The sequence below is a fragment of the Doryrhamphus excisus genome, chromosome 6, assembly GCF_030265055.1.
Source record: "Doryrhamphus excisus isolate RoL2022-K1 chromosome 6, RoL_Dexc_1.0, whole genome shotgun sequence".
NCBI classification, from domain to species: domain Eukaryota; kingdom Metazoa; phylum Chordata; class Actinopteri; order Syngnathiformes; family Syngnathidae; genus Doryrhamphus; species Doryrhamphus excisus.
The window spans coordinates 16,260,744-16,285,319 of NC_080471.1; the positions used below are offsets into that span (position 1 = coordinate 16,260,744).

The 24,576-nt window shown below is 41.4% G+C and overlaps 1 protein-coding gene across 3 annotated transcripts in view; it reads right to left on the minus strand.

The window, feature by feature from the left end:
- Window positions 1-3,912: 3,912 nt before the first annotated feature.
- The window catches only part of tln2b (talin 2b), a 77,186-nt gene continuing 56,522 nt past the window's right edge, over window positions 3,913-24,576 (minus strand). For 2 of the 3 annotated variants that reach the window (XM_058074860.1, XM_058074862.1), the window contains 26 exons: window positions 24,301-24,390; window positions 24,073-24,195; window positions 23,648-23,791; window positions 23,235-23,420; window positions 22,969-23,109; window positions 22,157-22,338; window positions 20,798-20,930; window positions 20,587-20,688; window positions 20,295-20,465; window positions 19,692-19,838; window positions 18,829-18,930; window positions 18,620-18,739; window positions 17,929-18,075; window positions 16,644-16,810; window positions 16,310-16,493; window positions 14,998-15,123; window positions 14,245-14,361; window positions 13,761-13,946; window positions 12,473-12,580; window positions 12,003-12,108; window positions 11,001-11,125; window positions 9,288-9,413; window positions 8,414-8,476; window positions 8,150-8,332; window positions 7,947-8,072; window positions 3,914-7,343 (listed from right to left, as the gene is read on the minus strand). In XM_058074860.1, coding sequence (XP_057930843.1) covers window positions 7,215-7,343; window positions 7,947-8,072; window positions 8,150-8,332; window positions 8,414-8,476; window positions 9,288-9,413; window positions 11,001-11,125; window positions 12,003-12,108; window positions 12,473-12,580; window positions 13,761-13,946; window positions 14,245-14,361; window positions 14,998-15,123; window positions 16,310-16,493; window positions 16,644-16,810; window positions 17,929-18,075; window positions 18,620-18,739; window positions 18,829-18,930; window positions 19,692-19,838; window positions 20,295-20,465; window positions 20,587-20,688; window positions 20,798-20,930; window positions 22,157-22,338; window positions 22,969-23,109; window positions 23,235-23,420; window positions 23,648-23,791; window positions 24,073-24,195; window positions 24,301-24,390 — 3,534 coding nt within the window. In that variant the 3' untranslated portion in view covers window positions 3,914-7,214. Of the gene's footprint in view, window positions 7,344-7,946; window positions 8,073-8,149; window positions 8,333-8,413; window positions 8,477-9,287; window positions 9,414-11,000; window positions 11,126-12,002; window positions 12,109-12,472; window positions 12,581-13,760; window positions 13,947-14,244; window positions 14,362-14,997; window positions 15,124-16,309; window positions 16,494-16,643; window positions 16,811-17,928; window positions 18,076-18,619; window positions 18,740-18,828; window positions 18,931-19,691; window positions 19,839-20,294; window positions 20,466-20,586; window positions 20,689-20,797; window positions 20,931-22,156; window positions 22,339-22,968; window positions 23,110-23,234; window positions 23,421-23,647; window positions 23,792-24,072; window positions 24,196-24,300; window positions 24,391-24,576 lie in introns of all 3 variants that reach the window. The other variant, XM_058074861.1, reaches the window with a different exon arrangement.

Genomic DNA, 24,576 nt, shown 5'->3' on the forward strand with positions numbered 1-24,576 from the left:
AGACAAACGACCATTCACACTCACATTCATCATTCATACCTATGGACAATTTGGAGTCGCCAATTAACCTAGCATGTTTTTGGCATATGGGAGGAAACCGGAAAAAACCCACGCATGCACGAGGAGAACATGCAAACTCCACACAGAGATACCCAAGTGGAGAATCTACCTGGTACTCTGAAATAAAATGAAACCTTCCCCAGATCCAGATCAGTAGTCCTGGTCTAAACTGTTGACCTAAACACCTGTTCACCTAACCCCCCTCCCCCTCCCCCTCCCCCAACATACATACACACACACACACACAGTGTCTAATTATTGCTACAGGCTCTCACTGGTCTTGTATCTCACTGCAGTACAGCATCTTGTTGACAGTTCTTTTTAAATATTTGCCCTCAATCATTTACTTCTGGCTGAGAAGTTTCCGTGTTTGTGCACTGATGGAGAATCTTTCATATACAGTCCGTGTCCATATATGGACTCTGTCTGTCTTGAGGAGACCCTATGTCAGGTCCAAGGAGGGACTACTGTATGTCTTTCCATTGCATTCGGGGGTTGTAAAATGTCTTGTGTGTGCACACAACCCAAGATGAGGATACTGCTCTTTTCCATGCCTCCTCCTTAGTGGTGTTCAGTACAGCGAGTCGACTAAAAGTGGAGAGGATCCTCGTGAATACATTCCCAAATGATCATTTTCAGTGAGCAGTTCTTCCCACAGCCTTAATTTGGAGCACTATGTGTGTGAGTGAAGGGGGGGGGGGGCGATGGTGAGGAGACATTCCACTGAGGTTTGGTTGTCCACTGCGAGTGGTTTCGCCACACCGAGTCTCCTACGCTCCACCTGCATTCTTACCCTGAAGCATGTCTACAGTCACATGTTTGATCCCTGGCCGTGACCATTTATTTAAAATAAAAATAAAATGGTCTGGCGCAGACAGAAGTCAGACATTTTAAGAAATCTAACATCAGATCTAAGCCGGCTGTAGAAAACACATTAAATAATGCATAAAATAAAGTAAAGTCTAGTAAGTAAGTGCTTTCCATCTCAAAATATTACAGGAAAGTGTAAAAACCAAGCTGCAATGAATGCATCAGACAGACAACAAACAAAGATTAACGGAGTTAATGAGGAATTAGGCTGCACGACGGACAAGTGGTTAGTTTGCAGGCCTAACAGCTAAGAAACTCGAGTTAGATTCCACCCTCGGTCATCTCTGTGTGGGGTTTGCATGTTCTCCCCGTGTGTGGGATTTCTCCGAGTTCTCCGGTTTCCACATTCCAAAAACATGCTAGGTTAATTGGCGACTCCAAATTGTCCATAGGTATGAATGTGAGTGTGAATGGTTGTTTGTCTATATGTGCCCTGTGATTGGCTGGCCACCAGTCCAGGGTGTACCCCGTCTCTCGCCTGAAGACAGCTGGGATAGGCTCCAGCATACAAACCACCCTAGTGAGGATAAGCAGTAGAAAATGAATAGATGGAATAAGGACTACTACTCATTAGTTCCTCTTTAGTTCTTCATTAGTTCCTCAGTAACTACTTTTTCTTTTTGTTGTTGATTTTTCTTCTGCATTTCTTTCACAAGCACAAGTTTTTTGTTGTGCCATTCATATAGTTACATTGTTATATTCATAAATTGTTATATCGTTACAAACCCAGGGCGTATGTCCTTGGATACAGGAGCGCTTTGGGGCCAAAAGTTCAATGCATTTGAAAGAAAGACAAGAAAGTAGTAGGTGTAGGTATTTATTTGAAAAACGCTATTATAACAAAACTAGTATATGTTTAAATCCTACAGTGAGTGAATTGAGTCTGTGTAAGCAGAAAAAGTCCATAAAATCATATTTTGGGGAGTAAGAGTGATCCCAGCTGTGTTTTATTATCAGAGCGTAGGCTCTTGTGCCACACTTTGAACATCCCTGGTTTAGTACATTGACACTGTAAGCTAATACTGTAATTTTCCTGCTCCATAAGTAAGTGGTTAACTGTTTAAGGGCACTATCGTCTAGTTGGGACACACTGCCAGTGTCTTTTCTGACTGTACTTGGACCAACTATTTGTTCAGGTCTAAACCGGGTGAAGAAAATGTGCCCTGGTCATCAAGTGAGCCTTAAGCAAAGTTTCCAAATTAAGGTAGACGTTTGGGTGTTGCATTTCGGCCCCAGGAGATCTAGTCTACAGACCACTCCTTGCAGCACAGCTTTGAGAGAAAATAACTTAAAAAAGATCACATAACATCATAATCAATCCTGTGAAGATCCTGCCTGAGCGGGTGATAAATTATATCATTTAATAGATATTGCTGCTGTTACTTGTCCAAATTTAGCTGGCGAGGTTTAAGTCTCAGCTCGGTCCCAATATAGCCCTGCTGCCATTGCTGACGGAGACATACTGTGTGGCATCCTTGCTTACATGCTGGCTAAAGAAGTTACTGCGCTCACATAGCAGATGACGACACCCACGGAAGCACCGCCCTCAAAGCGACAATTCTGCATGAAGATGGCATTGCATAATGAAAGACGTACTGTAATTTGACACTTCATATTTGGTATTGGAAATGTGCAGCCTGCAGGTAAATGGGGGGGGGGGTGTTACAGCAACCTCCTAAATCATCTCCTCTGGCTGTTTTCTACTGCTCAATAAAGCGCAGGACCATTTGCTGATGACCTAACATAGTCATGATTTCCAGACTTGAGGAAGAAGACACTCCTCCAAGCATCAGCTGATGGATATTGTGTTTATATCGGAGAGTGTTCCCTCCTAAATACACAAGCATCCTTTTTAAGTGCAATGACTTCCTTCATTTAGAAGGGGGGGCCACTGTCAAAGTATTCCCAAGAAAGTATAAAGTGGTGTTTGGGGTTCAAAACTTCCTGCCCAAAATGGGCTAAAAGCCAAACCGGAAGTGCAAGTGGAATGTTCCCATAAGAAAGGATGTAAAGGGAAGTCTTCAGTTCCAGACTCAAAACTGTATCATATGAAGTAGCATTGGACTTGGGGTGTACAGTATGTGTGTAGCTGATATTTAATTACAGGTTGTCCTCAGGTTCGCACAAGTTCCGTTCCTAGACTGTGATGTAAGTCAACCTACGCATGAAAAGTTCTCCAGAGGGGATGTTGGCAGTAGAAAGATCGGACTAGCCACTGCCAATGGGCTGCACCATTGTCCTCACTCATTACTGTCACCATTTTCACCTGCAGTATACATGAGAGCGATGAGGCAAAACACAGGAGTTTCCTGGGGAACAAGGCAGGGTTGACAGGTATGTACAACTTTATGTTTCTACAAAATTTAGAATCGTAGGACCTTAGCGTGAGTCTGACTTTGAAACTCTACTACAGCATGAAGTTTAACATGTGGTAAAGTTGACCCTGACTCTGTTTTTAGACAAACTGCTATGTGAATCTAAAAAAAAAAATCTACATATATCATGAAATAATCCGGAAATTGTGGCCCACAGCTCAGTGACCTCCAGAGGTTCTGATGGTGGCTTACACATGCCAGAGTTAACCAGACAAACATCCAGTTAAGAGAGAGAGGAGAGTACTAACACATGGCGTCACTTTCTCCTCTCCTCTGTCTGCTGCTTGGCCTTGCATGAGTGCAAACAACCTAATATGGTGTTCCTCAGGACGTCTCAGTGAGGACATCATGTGCCAACAGTGAACATCCTTTTCATGCACGGTCACACGTGAGCTCCATTTCCTCTAAAGTGAAAGAAAACTTTATTAATTGTATGACTTTTAAATGCTGTTACTGCAAGAATGTGAGGTGAGACACGGGAATCACAGTTTGCTTTAGAGTCTATACCGTGACCATAGAAGAAGAGACATGTCTATATTTGGTATAAGTTGACAATCCTGGATCAATCCAAACATACTACAAATACACCACATGAGGCACTGCTGACATCTGCTGGAAAGAATGCAGTCTGACATCAAAAAAATAATTAAGGGGTCTGATTTTTGGTAGTTTTATTTTGTTTGTGATGAATACAAAAAATACTTCTGTGACCAGATAAGTATCATACATAAAGCATAAAGTCATCAAACTAAACACATTTTTTTAAAGCACAACACCTATTCATAATAGTCAACTTGTTTTTCTTCATTTAACTTGAATATTTGCAAAAACACCAGTCACACAATACACAGTGCTGTGCAAAAGTATTAGGCCAACTTTACATTTGTTGTTTTAACACACATAATACTTCACTGAGGTCATAGCAAAAACGTCCAAAAGCGTCCACCCCAAAAGAGAATAGAAAATGAAATTAAAAATTAAATAAAACCAAACTAAACAAAATACGACGAAAACCCAAAACAAAATGGCAAAAAATAATTAAAAAATAAAAATGAAATAAAAATGTCAAACTATACAAAAAAATCTATTATAAAAATTAAAACAAAGCTAAATGATTAAAACTAAAATAAAACTTAAATAAAACTAAAACATAAAAAGCAAAATACAAAAAAATGAAAACAAAATAGTGCAAAAAAACAATACAAAAATAAATAATTATTACTATAACAATGCAAAATGCAATAAAAAACTAAAAACTTTAAAATAAATAAAACAATACAAAGGCACAAAAAACCTTTAATACGAATCAAACCAAACAAATGAACTACACCATAGTTTCAACAAATTAACACAACAAAAGATGATGAAACTAATAAAAAAAATGCTGTCTTGATTCTCAACAAACCTTAGCAGTTTACTCACTACAACATTTTCACAAATTCTGTTCCTGTTTTGCTATGTCAAACAGGATGCTATGAAAACGTCAACAAAGGTAGTGCTGGCCAAATACTTTTGCATAGTACTGCATTTCTGGGTACTTATTGGTAAAAACAGACATTTAAAGTTAGACGACAGAAAAGGGAACAAGCACAGCCTCAACTTCATCATTTTTTTCCCCCCAAACAACTTCAAACACAAACATGCTTAAGGAATGCAGTTAGTATTCCATCAGGTGTCTAAAATCCTAAGGTTGCCCTTTGATGAATGAGCAGTATAGGCAGGTATCGGCCAGCAGCAAAGGCATTGGATCGTATGGCAAAGGACTCTTCTTGCTGACAGTATACGCGCAGGCCTTGGTGGGGATCGGCAAAAAAGGTTCTGATACAAAGTGGATCAAGCTCCAACTAGGATTCATCCCAATAAGGCACTAATAATAAGAGCATTCCCAATTCAATACTGAACCAGGTTCTTCCATCAAAACTTGACTTTTTATATTATTTCAGTGTGTGAAGGAATGTCTTGGACTTAAATAATGGAAGCTTTCAATCACTTTCATTTTAGCGTCTAAAGTAACATCAGTGCATCCAATAGGTGTATTTCATTCAATAAAGCATACAGTCAATCCTTGTAGCAGTGCAAGACCATCATCATAATCATCAGCTCCCAGTGTATTGATACATGAACATGGATGATATATGTGGCTTATTCAATTTTAAGCATCCTATATCCAAATATATGGAAAATAGGCCTTCTTATAGTATATGATGCTATCCAAGACAAAGGCCAAATCCTTATCATTAGATACATTTCACATGTAGAAATTATTTCAAATTGTCATAATTTATCCCCACCCACTTAAACGTCAACACAATACCCTAAAATGACAAAATGGGAAAAAAAAGTTTTGTCAAATGTAATATGAATAAAGGCGTCAATAGTTATGCATGAAGCTGCCCATGCCAGTGATACAAAATGAAAGCTTTTTCTCAGGTTAACGTTTCACACATGTTTCGCTTATTTGAAATAGCTTTGTTTTACTTTCACTGAAAACTGTCAAAAATGAGAGCATAAATACAGATTTTTCATGGTAAAATACAACATTTTGTGCATATTTCAGGATACTGTATCTGCCAGGGTGTGTTGCAGCATGGTTCTGTGCTTTGTGCATGCAGTTGAGTGGACGCACATGCATATTGCTCTTATTTTAAGCTGGAAGCTAGTACTTCCAAATGAATTTACCTGTGAGAATATATTGCTAATCAACACTAGAATCTACTTGTTCCTTTTACTGTATAAACTTTGCTGCAAGTTTCAAGCAATTTGCATTAATTACAACTATATTAGAATTTGTCTAATGTTAAAAAATGCCTACAAAATGTATGCTTTTTTTTTTTTTTGCCTTATTCCATAAGAAGGACCAGCCTCAAAAGGGGGTGTTAAGAGAAGATGAATACACCAAAAGTTACATAAAGCAAGCGGTCTCACATTTAAATTTGTAAGTCTCCGTCATCTATCAAAGCTTGTTTCATTGTTTTCATGTTTTAACTTTTTTTTCCACACTTTTCACTTCACACCATAGTCACTGGTGAAAACCAGTGGAAAAAAAATATTTTATTCTTCTATGTTTGGAATGTTAATAAACATTTTTTAAATAAAAAGGCTTCATGATAGTGGCAGATTGACCCTGGAATGGACTAATTCTAAAATAAATGTATTATCCTAGTCAGAAGTTAGCTTAGAGGTTCCACTATATATAAAAAAAAACAAAAAACAAAACAAAGCATGAAGTGAATTAATATGCAAGCAGATCACATCAAAAACTCAGAGAAACACCGATCAAACTTTCCCTACAATTCAAGATAAATGTTTCTCTGATTTAAAATATTAGCCAAGAATAAATATTTGCATTAATATAATTTTTTCTCTAGGTTTGCTGGCAACCCAAAAGGTTTTCACATTTTCTAATCATACATCATAAGTGCCATTCTGCTAGCCTACTCTATTGGTTAGTAGCTTCATTGATATGTATAGATTGGATGGTTCATGCAAGCCAAGTGCTGAAGTGAGATATTGCCTTCCCTGCCTTTGTTTTGGTCCTTTCAAATACAGAAGATGTATCGGCTTTGCTCTGCCACGATCACAAGTAGTATTTGCTCAGTGACTACAAAAACATTCAGTATACTGTAGACGTACAACTTTTGCATTCTTCACTTCATTATTGTACTGGAAATGATGAGTGACACTCACAAAGCAATAACTGGATCATACTGTCTCCAACATTGTTTGTCTGAACACATCCATTCACAAATGCACACACACACACACACACACACACACACACACACAATACGCAACAAAGCACAGGCACTTGGATGTCTTACCAAACAGGCCTGTTTCAAGTGCTGTATAGTCCTCGGTTATGTGAGAGTGTAAAAGAGCGGCGTTAAGGGCGGCCTTCTTGACCATCCATCAACCCTCATCCTCCCTCAGCTCGCTTGGTAGGAATTTGTACTGCTGCTGTCGGATCTGAGCTAGCTTCTTGCGGGCGTCCTCCAGCTCACGCTCTTTCCTCAGCATCTCTTCTTGAGCTGCAATGATCTGACGAAGATTATGAAAAAACATCACGCTATCATTTAGGATATGACCAGCAGAAATGCACTGAAACAATATAAGCAGCGGCGGATGATAAGTATTTGAAATTAGGGAAGCACGGCGATACGAGTGGTTAGCGCACAGGCCCCACAGCTAGGGAGAACTGAGTTCGATTCCACTCTTGGCCATCTCTGTGTGGAGTTTGCATGTTCTCCCTGTGCATGCGTGGGTTTTCTCCGGGTACTCCGGTTTCCTCCCACATTCCAAAAACATGCTAGGTTAATTGGCGACTCCAAATTGTCCATAGGTATGAATGTGAGTGTGAATGGTTGTTTGTCTATATGTGCCCTGTGATTGGCTGGCCACCAGTCCAGCATGGCTCCAGCATGCCTGCGACCCTTGTGAGGATAAGCGGTATAAAAAATGTATGAATAAATTAGTATTTCAAATGAATTTGGGTAGAAAGCAACAATAATATATTTCTTTGGTAGTACAGTTTTATGAAAGGGTGCCATGACACGTGAACACCGCAGAAGAAATCGTGTGGAGTCAATAAAAAATACACCAAGCGTATGGATGTAAATCCAAAAATCATTCTGTTGGTCTCACCTGAGCGATGCCGCCAACAAACTTGGTTTTTACCACCACACTGTCGTCTTCTGATTTCTCAAAAGCAGCTTTTTGAGCTGCCTTCACCAGGTTGTCAGAGGCTCGCTTCACCGCATTGCCAGCAGCCTGTAGAAGGGCCGGAAGGAACGAAATAAACAGCATGTGGATGCAATAATCATATCCAGGTACTATGTTCTACCTACCTGTAGTCTCCTCATTGCTTCGGAATCCTGGTCAGCCTTCACCTTGCAGGCCACCAAGAGCTGAGCCGTGGAGGCTGCCACCTGCTTGGCTGAACAGATGAGCTTCTCCTCGCTGGCGTGGCCCTGCACGGAGGCGTTGGCCGCCTCACACAGGTTACTGGTGGCAGCGGCAACCATCCGAGCCTACGATAAGTGTTGCATCCAAAAGAGCTCAGTTTGACTTACGTTTACTTTTGTCTGACTGACAGCAGCAATAATACTCACGGCTGATATGAGACCCTGCGACCACTGGCCATCATCTACTGCATTGGCGATATTGGACCCAACCTGAGAGTAAACAATATTAGAATCACGTTGATTTCCAGGTAGAGTTCTGGTGGGTTGGTGTAACATTAAATATAGAAAATAAAAAATGTAGAAAACATAAATGTAAATATAAAACATATATAGAAATGACAGTGATAGCATTGAAAAAAGAGCAACACAACAACTATTGATGGTGTTTAAATAAGAACCAAAGAATCACAGCATTATTTAAAGGAATATTCAAAGTGCGGACATATTGAGATATTTACAATACACGTTTACAGCAGCGTGCAATATAGCCTTTTAAGGACCAAATTGCAATTTTTTGATTGTGGAGTCGCCACAGCAGATCTTTTCAATAAGGTAATTTCTGTCATGTACAGTCGGTGCAGCTTTGCTGCCATCTATTGTCCATGTGTTGTAGTACACTTCTGAGAATACAATGACCTTGATGAATGATAATATTTACAGGCATAATAGATAAGACTCTTTATATCTATCTATGTAATTAATAGTGGTAAATAAAAGTGGTTCAGACAGCGTTTTGATGACTTTTTGAATTGTGGCGACAGGAATCTGGCAAATTCTGAGCCTGGTGATGTCACAATATGCAAATTAGATTTGTGAATTTAGTCCAACCACAAACTTTGGGTCATACTGAGGATTTTTTAAAATTTACAGTATGCCTTTATTGCTAACCATTTTCAAGCTACAACATCAAAACAGAAAAAACACCCCGAAAGGGTTAAGGTTGGAACATGAGCAGTAACAGTGATGGTGTTCATTAATTACATTAGCAGCCATGTTGCTTGTTGTGTGACATTTGACTGACCTTGCCTTGTGCCACCAGCTCTCTCTGAGCTGCTGATGCCGACTTGACAAGAGCACTGGTCGCTGCAGCGATGGACTTTGCGGCTTCTAGAATCTGCTCTTCAAAATCCAGCGTCTCGTCGGCCTGCTGGAAATCAAAGAACATGGAGAGTCAGTTCATAATGACCGTACACAGTAATTGTAAGAAATGTTCAATATAAATGTTATGCAAGGTAATTTAATACAGTCACTCATATACTGTAACAGGCTCCAACTACTGTTGCCACTCATGGTTCTGTCATTGTAAATCATTGAAATTACATTTATGTTAAGGTACTGTAACTATGCAACCTCAGTGTCTTTAATGACACCGACCACACAGAACCTAAACTGAACACAATCAGTTCAGGGACGAAAGCCTGCACAAAGAATACCCCAGAAACACAAAAGGCACAGGTGGCGGGAGACATGGCGGGACACTGTAGGAATATGTTTGATATATAGTTGGACTGAATAACAACCTAATATATCAAACATATCAGACAGAGCCCTGCAGAGGAGTCCTCCAGGTCTACAAAGGCTCTGAGAGGGCAGACGAGAGACAGGGAGACATGCATGCCGGGAGCGGCAGAGAACCACACAACCATACGCCCACACTCTCCATCCCTGCAAAGGGTGGGAGGGATGAGGAGCAAGAGAGGAGAGGGAGTAAAGAGGATTAAAAAGGTTTGATGAAAGCGACACTAGGATGAAAGTGGGACGCTATTTTATGGAGTCATTTCCTCTTGAAATTATATTGGAGTTGCCACTGCACAATAATCTTACAGTTACAATTAAATATTGTGTCTTTGCAATCGTAAGAGTTAATATTTTAAAACCTGCATTATCTAGTTTCTGAACAGAGAGCACAGTTGGCATGTAGGGAATATAAACTTTGTTACCTGAGGAAAAAAATTACAAACTTTCAACAGTATTTGTGGCGTTAAATTGAATGTGCATGCATGCCATTTGACCACTAGAGGGAGGCACTGACATCTTGAAAGAGAAAAGCCTTTTATTGACTAATCTCCTTTTATAAAAACAAAGGCCTGATAACTGCCCTCACAGAATTAGAGTATGAGACAGAGCATTAGGATCTTTATTAAAAGTTGGCTGACCTAAATACATGTTCCATGACACAGACAGGACGTTGATCTGATAATTACTGTGTGGACAGGAAGTGTAAAAGCAAGTGGGAAAGCACAAAAGGGGGGAGAGATGCAGGTGGAATCAAACTATCACTAAACAAAACACATACTCACACATACATCGACTTTCTTATTGTACTTCGGTGGCAATACCGCAACACTGAGGAGGGGGGCTCGGCTTAGTTAGGAAATGAGCAATACAGTAATAAAACAAAAGGAAATATGTTCAATAAGACAGAGGCCCTATCTTTCCGAAAAGGGGTCACAACAGTCCATCATACCCATTTGAACTCAGTCCAACTTATACTCGAGGAGCCTGCTGTGTAATTTGCGTCTCCTGGCAACGGAGCTCAAAATAAGAAAGTTGAAGAAAGTTTACACAGGACCAGCTGTGCGGGCCGGAACAAAATAACATTCATCTCCAGCGATAGCGAGGAAAGAAAAGATAATGTCACCTTTTCCTGCAGTGGGCCAACGTGGCTCCCTGCCGATTTTGAGCAAAAATATACACGCGTGTGGGTGCAAAAGGGCGAGAAGGTCAAATCTACCTTGGGCTTGGCTCTGGGCTTCAACTGCTCTAGTTTCTTGGCCGCAGCTTCAATGGAGGCTGCTGCTCCGAGGAGTTCGCTCTCTGCAATGACAGTGGGGTCCTCGGGGTCCACACACTCTGATCCTAAAAGGAAACAGCACATGCGGTGATAACCTTTCATTTCACAATGCTCACACCTCCACTTTGTGTTCAGAAATGCTTGCTGCAATGCCTCAAAGTTAAGTAAGAGAAACGAAAGGAAGCCATTCACTTTTGATGGGCCTTTTTACAGGTCCTATAAAATGTAGCAGTTTGGGAACAGCTTGGTCAGGCAGATGGAACCGTGTTTTCCTAGATTATGTTCAGCTCAGGGGAAATCTGCCCTGCACCCCCCGCTTTCTTTCCAGCCGTCTATACTCCTCTACCCCCTTCTGACGCTGTGAAAGTTGATCTAGGGAACAAAACACAGCATACACCACTTACCTCCATCTGAGGCAGCCGGGGAAGGAGGAGAAAGGGAAAGACAGAGCACATGGGACGTTAGAGAGATGAAGTAGATAGCCCCAGCGGGTCTCAGTCTACACTCTAAATCAAATTCTCATCTAAACACTATCTATTACTGCTGTCAGACATAGCAGTGCAGTTTCATCAGGCATCACTCCAACATGTTTGTGTCACAGCCACACAGCAGAGCTTAATGTGGAGCAATTTTGAACGTGAAGCCATGTTCTGTCCAATTTCAATATTCTAAAGTGATTGTATGTGACCCGACATAGACAGGTTATCCGTGACCTTCAGTGATATTATTAATGTAAAAGAGGATTACGCCTCCTTCAACTAATCACTTGCATTTCATGAAACAATCTGTTCCTCATGGGAATCCTTTATCAGATTTTTAGACGTCTGTTTTAGAATCAACTATAGCGTAAATACCTGGAATATTCAACACAACACGCAGACACAAACCTTTGCTAATTGTTTTGTGTGGGAGTGTGCCAGCATACGTCATAAGCAGCCTCACCTTTCATGGCCTCAGCTGTCTGGATGAGCTCCGTCACACACGCCGCCACATGCCTCGAATGGACGGCCAGCTGCTGCTTCTGTTCCGGCGTGGGCTTCTGCAGCACCTGAACACATATTATGCAACAGATGAATAATAATATTAATTAATATTAGCATTACTTTTTCTTATTTATGTTAATACATGACAATTCAGTTGGTTGGTTGGTTGCAAAGATGGCATTAACACCTTTCACCTCGCATATGTGCTATTTGCTTTTTGCTAATATACCCTTAATGGTCACTCATTTTAATGAATATGCCTTTATTAAGAACGGTTAATATAATTTTAGACATGGAACATTGTTAAAAATAATTTACAAAATGCCAATGATAAAAACAAAATTACCAACATGGTGCTTTGGTCTGACAGTAGCTGTCTCTTCTGACAATATACAACAAATACAATAAAGGTGAGCATCTTATTCCAACCTGTAGAACGTGTTCCAGGAGGTTGATGTATCCTGTGGTGCATTCTGAGCCGTACTGGAGAGCCTTGCACTTTAATTCCTCGCTCACTTCTGGGTGGTGTGCCGCTTTCTGCAAGGGTGACAAAGCAAAAGATTCCATCAAACATTTAAGTCAATGCAAGTTAATTCATAAAGCACAATTCATAAACAAGAGAATCCATTATAAAGTGCTTTTCAGAAGGAAAAGGTCGTTAAATTCATTCAATAAAACATAAAACTAAAATAATCAAACAATTAATAATGAATTAAAAGCGAAGAGTGAAGATAAAACACTTAAGTTGTCATATGCCTGTCTCACATCTCTTCTGGAAGACTGCTCCATATTTTAACCACCAGATTTTGTCCTGGCTCTGGGCACCTGGAGGAGAACACTACCCCTGGTTCTCAGAGCCCGAGATGGTTCATATAGCTCTAACATGTTGGTGATACACTTTGGTGAAGGACCAGTGATAGGTTTCAGAGTTGAGGTGACTGATAACACTTTGTTTCTCTTGGCCACAGACAATGATTTCAGTTTTGTCTGAGACTAGTTGAAGAAAGCTGTTTTGCATCCACACACTGAAGCAGTCACAAAGTAAATCTGGAGGACCTGCCATCAGTGACACCGTAGAGTGTTGTCTGCATTGTTGTGCTAGGACACAATTACAGATTAAGTACAGATTAAGAACATTAAGGGTCCTAGGATTGACCCCTGGGGAAACCCACAGATCAGAGCCACAGTCACCATGATCAGAGCTGTCTCAGTGTTTTGGTGGGCCTCAAGCCTGATCGGAAAGTATCAAACGCATTGTTGAACAGGAGAAAAACATTAAGATGTTGGTATACAACCTTTCCTAATACTTTTCCCAAAAAGACAGGTTTGATTATGTTGCGCAGAACTGTGGCATCAAGACTGCTCTTCTTTAGAAGTGGCTTAATGATTTTATGGTTTTTGGGAATGCTCCAATTTGACGTGACAAACTGCTCAGCACAAACTTTAGAAATCTAGTGGATACCTCATCAAGGCAGGAAAATGAAGGACTCAGATCTGCAGATTTCTAAAACTGTTTTGTCAGTGACCGGTGTGAAATGTGTACTCTTGGTGTCTTGCTAGCAGTATGTTTGTCAAATTCCTTCAATTTGACAGTCATCACAATTTTCTGACATTATATACATAGATTAAAGGTGTATTATTATTATTATTATTACTATACGTAATTATACATGCAAGACATCAGTGATGTGTTTGAGTGCTTCATTTGAGGGAGCACCTTGCAGGCTGTCAGCATATCAGAGATGGCTTTGCGGCTCAGGTTGGCCGTGGCGATCACATCCTCCTGTTGAGCAGAGTTGCCCGCTGCCACTGCCTTGGCCGTCGCCATGGTGATGCCCTTTGTCATACGGATGAACTCCTCAGGTGTAGTGGACTTGTCTGGAACATCCTTCGACAGAAACACCTGTGATGGAGAGGAGTCGAACACAAGACAGGCGGGGGTCACAGACAAACAAAAGGTTATGATAAGAATTTGCTGAAAAAACTCTTGAAACTATCTTTTTTTAAAGTCTCTATGTGGCTTTGGTCCATGATAACGATTGTCCTGCCATGGCTGTGAGGAGCCGATTAAAGAGAGCAGCCTAGTTGTTTGGTTAAGAATAATACACATGAATATCCCTGACCCTCTTTCAGGCCGACTCACTGAGAGGCTGCGTTTCATGATGACAAAAGAAGAGATCCAGCCTGTCAGGGTGTCTTACTGTCAGCTCCTGCTTGATGCACTCAATGGTGGCCTCCAGCGCCCTCGTCCCGCGAGTGGCTTCATCCTCCACTGCCTTCACTGTTTTTAGAAGAGACGTCACGTTGGTGACCATGACCTGTCAAATAAAGTCATGTTATGTCACGAGGCTCACAATCAATCCACGAGGTGGTGCTCTTTCTCCTTACATACAAAACATGTAAGATGTCATGAGCTGAAGGTTCAAATTTGATTATAATTGCACAGCTGATAAATAATTCATTAAAATAGTAGGTGTTCATAATATTGTTATAAAATAACGTTCACTTTGGAAAGAATTTACTTTTCCACATGTCATCGTGCACAAACTAGATTGCAGCATTCGGCAACAGGAGCTTTACAGGTTTAGTAATGTGAGCTAAATGCACAGCAGGACTTTAAGAGGATCGTGTGTTTGGGGTAGGTTGGAGTCACCATATGTTGGATGAACAGAACCAATCTGTCAATGTGACCATGTCTATGGGTCGCCCCCATTCCATTTAGATGACAAAACACAAGGTAGCACCAGTTCAAGTTACATGAGCAGGTTTATGTGAAGGCTGTGAGAAACACAAACACATACGTATACTGTGGAAGAGTGTCATCTGAGCTGCTTCTTAAACTCATAGCAACCGGAACAGTTCTGACGTATTGTTGAAAACCCATCTAAACGAACTGGTCAAAATCGATATACAGGAATACCAGATACGGCAGTCATCTGCTTTTCAGTTTTTACCTTGGCTGCGCCTTTCAGCTGATACATGGAAGGGTCGTCAGCAGGCTTGCCAGCCGCACACTTGGTGGCACTGATGAGTTCGGCCAGAGCCTTGGCCACATCACGCACAGCGTTTATCAGAACCACCTAAAGAAATCAAGCAGGGATCGATAAAAACACAACGGTGCAAGTAGTTTCATCAGGATGAGCCTGCAGAGAGGATTTCCTTGTGCAGCATTTATCACTCCCATCTAGTCATAACATACTGAGCAGGAGGGATAAAGCCAGATGTCACAGTCCCATTTGCACTCTTGGCAGACTCTTCCCTGTTCCCCACTTGTTTCTCGCATCTCTCTCTCACAAAGTGTATTTGTTTCTTATAACCAGTTTTGTTGCAAAAAGTTTTCGATTGCCATGCTCAAATCATTTGTTTTGTTGTTTTGTTTTGCCGATTGCCTTACTGCTGTGTTCAGCTCAGCTTGGCCCTTCTGGCAGTCATACAAAAGAACAAACAATGCTCCTCAAATTAAATCTGTAATATGAAAATTGGTTCAACAATAGAATGACATCATAACGCTACATCATTGTATAATTGTATATACTACGGATGCGCTGATGGATCAGCTGATTTCCATGAAAAAGCATGTGATCTCCATATGCTGCTGACAAATGCCTTTCAACGCTGATCACAAAAGTTTTTGTTTTAATGAATTTCATTAATTAATTCATTTTCTGTGTGGCCTGCGCGCTAACCACTTGGCGCCATGCAGCCCCTCTACCGCTTATCCTCTCAAGGGCATGAATTTAATTATACATTTTATTAGAAATTACCCACTTTTTGGGACCCCAGGCAGTCAGGAATTGTCTTGACTTTCCCCCCTTATACGACACCCCTAACCAATAGCAGTCATCATAATTAATAAAATTCATTGAAATGTCATTGATGGATGATCAGTATTGGAATCGGCAGCATAAAATCCTGATTGGAGCATCTCTACTACAGTCCCCATGGTGACATCTCTGGTGGAGCAGGTGAACGTTCAATACCTCGCACTCCTCCTCCTTCCTTCTTATTGAGAACGCCCTGCAGGTGCTCAATTGGATTCAGGTGTGGAGACACGCCAGCTCTTTAAACAATATTGGCTGTATTGAGTCATTTTCTATGGATAGTAAAGCTCTACTTCTATACAAGCTTATATACTGCTCTAAAGTATATAAGTTCAGTCCTTATATAAGATATACTGATTATTGCTATTACTGATTATTATGTGAGGGTGTATTCACTTTTGAGAGATGCTATAAATGATGTAAGTACTGTGCATGCTTAGATCACCTGTGTTTCAGGGTCTTCAGAACCCATGCTCGTCGCTCCCAGTTTGACCACCTCTGTGAGCTGGGTGATGGTCTTAGCTGAGGACTGGGCAGCTTGGGCTAGCTTTTCCTGGGTGGATGCAGCCCCAGCAACCAACAGCTTGGTGTCCTCCACCAGTGCCTTGGCTGTCTTCAAAATGTTCTCCCTGGAAGGAACATTGCCACAGTCTTACAACCCAAATTAATTCAGTGAGGCAGCACTGTGCTGCCCCAAATGAAATCCAATGTGCATTCTTCAAAGGTAACATTCCCTTGTTTGCATGACTAATATGTGGTAAGGTCACAGTGACAAGCACCTATGGTCAGCAAAGGACTCCTCATTCTCAGGGTTCAGTGTACCCGCTGAGGCGAACATGATGGTTGTGTCCAGGTCAGCGATAATGCCAGATACGGCGCTGGCTGCTGTAATACAGGCCTGGGTGCCTTTATTACCAGCCTGCAGCGCCGAGAGGACCAAGGACACCTGCAGAATGGGAGCATTGCATCATTGAAAGACAATAATTGGGCACTTTATTAAGTACACCATCGGAGACTAATTCAAAGGCACTCTGTATAGTTTATAAACCAGTCTATCCATCAGTTTCTGTGATGCTGTGCAACAAAGTAGACAAATAAAGAATACTGAATTGTGTAACCTTAAACGGGACCTATTATGCTTTTTCCACTTTTCTGACCTATAAATATAGTTACAATGTTCTATTATCGTGTTAAACGATACGATGCTAGCTTAATTGGCGACTCCAAATTGTCCATAGCTATGAATGTGAGTGTGAATGGTTGTTTGTCTATATGTGCCCTGTGATTTGAATATTGGAAAAAATACATCTACAATGTATTACATTTGCATTGCACAAGGTATGTGATCTAAAAGCACTAAATTGTTTTTTGGTGGAACCTTAGATTCAATGATCTAAATGAGCTGAATAGATGGCAGAAGCTGACAGTAAGACATGAGCACAAGGTTAAACACGCATTAAAGTAAGAGCCCGGCACAACCAAAAGATGTTGATGAGGCCGACTCCACAAATAATACAGCTCTGCCAAGCACATACCTCATAAACAAATGGATAGCCCTGAGAGGAACCCTTGAGTTTCATATCAGAGAGCGTGAAAACCTCAAATTAATCAAGTTGGATATGAGCTCTGAATTAAATCAGTGTTTGAAAGGAAGTGAAATACTAACGTGTGACTAGCATGCCTTGCTGTCTGCCAGGGTCACAGCAGGGACAAATTAGAATTACTATTAAATGTGCAGCGATGCAGAATAGCTTTAGTTTCATGACTTGTATTACCGCTGTGATGCAAGTCCAAATTGTATGAATGGTATGAATGTGAATGTGAGTGTTAATGGTTGTTTGTCTATATGTGCCCTGTGATTGGCTGGCGACCAGTCCAGGGTGTACGTGTCTCTGGCCCGAAGTCAGCTGGGATAAGTTCCAGCATGCCCATCCATCCATTTCTATACTGCTTATCCTCACTAGTCACGGGTATGCTGGAGTCTATCCCTAATAGTGTGTCAGTTTTTTTTAACAACATGTTTGTCATTGTAGTTGTAAATTGCAGCACATCGACAGTCGGTACCTTCTCTGTGACTGCACGAGCGCATTCAATGAGCTCCCTTTTGGAGAAGCTGTCCGTGGGGCTGAGCTGCAGGGCTCCTGCTTTCTGGACCAGGTAGATAGAGCCATGTCCCAGCTCTTGTACACGTGTTTTGATCAGCAAAGCAACCTAAAAGCACGAGCAGAACCTGATTTAGACTTCATCCATCTGATTTCACTCTTCTGTCAACAATGGTCTGCTGAACTTCAATCCCTTTTATCCAGCAGGTGGATGACAAATGACAAATGCACTCTTTAGAGAAAACAAAGCTGGCAATACCATTTCATTTCCAGACTGAGACACATGGGTGGGTGGGTGAGCCGTTTTAAGCATCACTATAGGCTTTTAGACTCGTCGAGGCAATGTGTCGCTATGGTAACCAGCTGGGTTTGCAGCAGGCTGTTATGTACAAGTTACTGATAAGAGCTGTGAGCTTATTAGTGTGATGTTTCCACACACTGACACAAACAACAGAGAAAAAAACTTTGATAAAGGACTATGTGAGTGCTGGGAGTGTTAGATGTGGTAGAGGTACCTTTTACTTTGATCGCAAAGATGAAATGCCGTATCACAGCGTAGCAAACATTAGCTTTAATGAACGCAAGAGTGAACATGTCCAAGAGTGTAAAGCTTCACAGGGGCAAACTGTATCAAAAGTTTTCCACACTCTCACCTCTTCAGGCTCTGCAGTGGCTGCAGCGAGACGTCCCTGGTGTGCTAGCTGGCCATAGTCCACTGTCACTTGGGAGGCAAGGCTGCCAAGCTCGTCTGGGCAAGTCACCGACTTGGTCATCTACCCAGAACGAGAGGTAGGGTGACTTTTCAGGTAATGAACATTTATTAAGTCTAATTAATTATGGTTGGAAAATAGAAAGTAGTCACCATCTCCTGTGCCACAATGGCGATGGCCTTGGAGAACTTCACCATCGTGGTCTGGTAGTCCACAAAGGAGCCTTCAGGTTCAGGAGGTGCTCCTTCATCCAGCTGTTAAGACCAACATCGCCATTTTCAGTGCATGAATTTTGAGAATTTTTCTAACAACAGGAATGGTGCACGGTGTGTAGAAGCTGGAGCCTATCCCACCCAACTGGTTGGCAGGAAATCAAAGGGCACATAATCATCCTGATGCAGATTCTCACTGACTGATTCAATTTAGAGCCTCAAATTAACTCATTTCGGAAGCTGATTGGGGTGGGGGAAGGGTGTACGCACAGAGGTCAAAGCCAACTGTTCCAACCCTTCCAACCAATACTGTTAGAATCAAGGACTCACGGGATACTCCTTAACAATGTTAATTATTCTGCATTGCATCATACTGAGGAATGTTTTGCACCTCTAATGCGGCTAAATAAGGTAACAACATCAGAAAGAGGCCTTTGATGTTCATTATGATGCACAATCATTTTACACACTGCAAACTACAACCACAATACTACATAAATATTGTTAAATGAACATGTCTACAGCAGAGTCAATTAAAACAGACATCTTCTTTTGAAGCTCATTAAATTGTGCAAGTAAAGCTAATGAAGTGTCTGGTGAGTGTGTGCATTATCAATTATTAACCTTAAAGTCAATTCAGCGACATGTCCCGCAGTAGGAGAGAGTGACAGCTACTATCAGCCTTTGCCTGAGGACTTTAAATGTGTAATCCGCTAGACTAATGAGAGTCACGGACAAGGGCACACCCGTGGTGAAAGCACTTGGACAAATGAGGGACGCAATAAGCATTTTCTACTTCTCACCCTGCCCATGGCTTCAGCGATGGACTCCACCATGCCCCCAACCATGCCCCCCTCACTGGCCGCCTCATTTAAAGTAACCATGATGTCGTCCACTGCCTCCTTCATCAGCTGCGCGGCTTCGGAAATAGCGTCATGGGTGTGGGATGCCTGGGGATGATAAAAAGCAAACGTTATTATGGCACTTATTGAGATAGAATACCCTTTGAGACAATTTGGCTGAGTAACTAAAGCGATATTCTCAGTTTCTCCAATGGTGAGACAAACTAATGGTAACAATGACATACTAGCATCTACCCCTTTTGGTTTTTTATCCTGTATAAACTGTCTCTGTCCTGCTGAAAGCAGACTGGACCAATTACTGTAAGTGCATACTGTCTGCTTCATTAGAGCAGGGAGAAAGCACTGCTTCGCCTTGACAAGCAGCAATCAAACTTAGTAAATAACTGACATATAGCTGCGAAATGCTGAACGTTAGACCGACAGGACGCTTATGGCTTTGGAGGATCCTGCTCATCATTGTCATGGCAGCCCCCTCATAAGTATTTGATTTACACAACTAGCACACCAAACAAATTTATTCAATCAATACCAGTTGGTTATTACCTTTGGGTTGCCGCCACCTTCCTTGGCAGCGTAAAGCATCTGCAAGGCCGACTCTGACAGGGTCTTTGTTTGGTCCAGAATGGTCATCTGCTGTTGGTGGTCCTGCAGTTTGGAGGCCAGCCCTACTGATGCTACAATAAGTGGATCAAAGTAGCTGGCCAGCTGAGTCACCTAGGGGAAATAAGGTTAGACGAGTCATCCGATGAAGGATTGTTGCACAAGATGGAACACAGGCAGAATGATATTTATCTAAATCCATAAGGGATAAAGGGATATATTATCAGGGCTTCACCTTGTGTCCCAGGTGGGCAGCTTCACCTTGGGCAGCCGTAGAGACGGGATCAATCAGGTGGCCAATCTCCTGCACGGATGAAGTCAGCTGTTCCTGCAGTGCCTGGTTGAGTTACAAAGGCAGAAAATTAGGATATAAATCACAACAAAAAGACTACAGGTCGCATTAAGCTCTTTCTCTCAAGACAAGCCAGAGCTGCTTGGATGCTTACTTCCATGGAGATATCATCTCTGCAGGGCAGCGTCTGTCCAACTGCAGCCAGGGAAGCTTGCTCAATGTCCCGGATACACTTATTGATGCTATCTATTGAGTAATCACACTCCTTCTGTCCTGGTGCCTTGTCCCTGGGGGGGAGAAAGTTTGAAAATTGCATACACACTTCTCCTATTGTCGTGTTAAATACATGGAAAAAAAATATGATGTTCCTGTTTCTCATATGTTTAGATATCTACAGTTACACAATACTCGAAGGACACTATTTCCATTCTTCTCCTATCTACTACCAACAAAACAAGTGGATGCATATCTGCTTTATCCAAACTAATGCTAGAAATTAAACCTGCTGAATAGGAAAAGTCAAAATTAGGTCAGTTTACAAAAAAACTCAGGGTTCAGTTATGGCTCAATGTAATATCTAGCCATGAATAGTCAAATGCGAATTAAACTAATGAAAAAAAATCCAAAACAACACAAACCAGATCATGTAGAATACCACAAAGTGATGAGAGCTACATATCACCTTTTTGAAGTTTTGTCATCTCTAAGGTTGCCAAGCAACAGTGGAGACCAGTCTTCTGCTAAATTAAGCTAAATGGTTACTGGCTTCCATACACCCATTCATTTTCTATGCCGCTTATCCTCATTAGGGTCGCGGGGGTATGTTGGAGCCTATCTCAGCTGTCTTCGGGTGAGAGGTGGGGTACACCCTGGAGTGGTCGCCAGCCAATCACAGGGCACATATAGACAAACAACCATTCACACTCACATTCATACCTATGGACAATTTGGAGTCGCAAATTAACCTAAAATGCATGTTTTGGGAATGTGGGCAGAAACCGGAGTACGTGGAGAAAACCCACCCACGCATGCACGAGGAGAACATTCAAACTCCCCACAGTGACGTTGGTTACTTGCTTTGATTTCAGATTTAGTTGACAGAGCTAATTTAAATTTGTACAAAAAAACTAATTCCTTACATATTTTTTTTTATTGCTTGACCACATTAGGGTCAAGAGTGAGCTGGAGTCAATCATTCACACTCACATTCCCACCTAATTAATATCAATGAATCTAACATGCATTAACATGTTGGGGTGTGGGAGAACCTATAGAAATCTTATTCATGCATTGGGAGAACATGTAAACTCTCAAAGACTCAAACTCATGATTTCCCGTTTGAAGCCTGTTTTGATCTAAGTGAGTTTTATCAGGAGTTGTCAGATTTTCTGATTAGGTATTTAATTGGTTGTTATTCTTTCCCATTTGTATTTATGTTTAGACTGTTGCCATTTTTTATTTACTTCGTACCTCGGAACTAACAAGAAAATTTGTAAGATGTAGTTAAACCAACCTGATAGAAGTGATGAGGCTCTTGATGGAGTCAGATACCGTTCTCGAGTGACCGGCTAGTATAGACCAAGTGGGCGGATCTTTGGGGTTGAGGACAAGAGATCGGGCTGTTTCTAAGAGGTAAGTGGAGCTATCAAGCATGGAGCGAGCCGAACGGACAATTGGCTCCTGGGCGACCGAACCCTGGTGAAACAGCAGGTGAAAGAACATTTCAACAGTGAGGAGATAGCTGCATTGGTATGACAGAGTTGTTAATATTACTTATACTACGGCGGAGAGATCAAACGAGTAATCGAACTGAGGGATGGGATTAGAAAGACAGCTTTACAGAGACACAGGAAGAAACACCTTCAGTCTTTATGATCTGAGCCAAAGCCTCCCTCGACAATTAGATTAACAAGATGAAGATTAGAGCAGCAGTGAGGGCACGAGTGCAGTTAAACACTGCCCTCCAACAGATTACAGCCATAAAGCTTTTAAAGGACTCTGTGAGGACTTTCATGCCCAAGATTGAAAACATAAAATTGTATCTTTGTGATTCGTTTCTGGACATTACACTGGGGGGGGGGGAAATTAACTCCAATTCCCAACACATTTATCTCACAAACCTTTCCCTATTGTTTTGGAGGTTTTGTTTTAAGGAAACAGCTCTGACATTCTCGATAGGTAGGATGACATTTAGTAATAGAATGTTTCTCGAAATAGAAGCACTCATCAAACACTGAGATCCATTTTAGGTCAATTACATGCGTGTAGTGGGGAAAAAAAGAACTGCATTTTGCATTCTACGCAGATATTTGAATGAATGGTTACCTCGTTGCTGATCTGAGCTGGGATGCTTGCAAAATCTGGGTTGTTAGCAAAGGTTGACAGGTTTTCTACAGCCTCTAGGAGGGGGGTGGTAGCAACACGACACCTGTTTCTGTTCTCTTCTGAAAAATCCCCATCTAGAGCCTAAAGACAGACAACATGAACGTTGGACCATCTTTCACAGGGGACTGCTGTATGGATGGATTGGGTTTTTACACACAGAGCTCCTCACGTGACGAAATAGATACTGTAACAAATTCACACTCAACGTTTTGATCAGTTGGGGAGTTGACCTTAATGGTCTTGACCAAGTTGGCGGTGGTGTTGGCCACCTCTTTGGCCGATTGGACAAATTGTCTACGAGCCACAGGGTTGGAGGTCTTTGAGGAGGCAAGGCGACAGGCGTTGCACAAAGCTGAGGTGTGCTTGGCTACAATCGTGGCTGCAGACAAGACCTGACAAAGCAAAGGACAACCAAGGAGAGTTGCATACCATGCCATTACATTTGTGATTAAAATGGTTATTTTGAAATGTTACCAGAGAACTGTTAAGGTTACACCAGCAACAGTTTGATATTGGAACACAATTTGATTTCCCATTGTTTTCTATGGCAAAACTCAAAATCCCCAAAAATTGAACATTGACTAGTGATTTTAGTTTTTTTTTTTTTTTTTTTTTTTACCTGTGAAGGACTACTAGTTGGGTCCACTAAACTCTGACAAGCCATCTGTATTGCTTGATGGGCCCTTGCAAACTGGATGGGGTCCACCAGTCCCTCATGGCCCGACTGACTATTAGGATCCGACACACCTACAAGGTAAGAGGCCTACAGGACACAAAAATATAGACCTCATTAGATTGATCAACATCCAAACTGCATTGTGTATGTTGTGTTAATGTAGTCAACCCAGCTATCATTACCATCAAAGTTTATATATATATATATATATATATTCATAACTGAACTTGGTGAATTGCAGAAGATTTTGCCATTTATGAATAGTTTCCTCCATGTAAAGATTTTTTAAAATGTTTTTGCATTCCTTGCAAGCTGTTCAAAGCAAGTGTGTGATGTAAAAGTACAGTATTACCATCTGGTGATCTCACCTGTCCTGCAGCCTCCGTCAGACCACAGAGTGCCTTGGACGCCACACCTACACACTCCCCAAAAGCCACGACATCACATGTCTTACAATGCTGAGAGATACCTGCCATTGACTCCCCAAGGACCTTTGACACGTCAAAACAAAGAAAACATTAACTCACTGTCTTGCTCCATGAATCAGATAAACGACATATAGTACAGCACAGTTATTCTAAGGTATAAATATGTACCTTTGAATTTTCCATGACGCTCTCAATGCAGTCAAAGTAGGACAGTTCGTTGATGGGCTCACTGGGATTATCCAGAAGCCCTCTGACAGCCTGTACACACACAGATGGTTAGAAATGAAACTGACACCATGGACACTTTTATCAGACTCTGTATCAGCACTGTAAAATGAGCCTACTGCTATAATGGATCTTGGTAGTCAAAGCTTTATTATTATTTCTGTAATTGAATATAGCTTAATTCAGAGTTTAATGTACATCAGTGTCAGTATTTGGTCT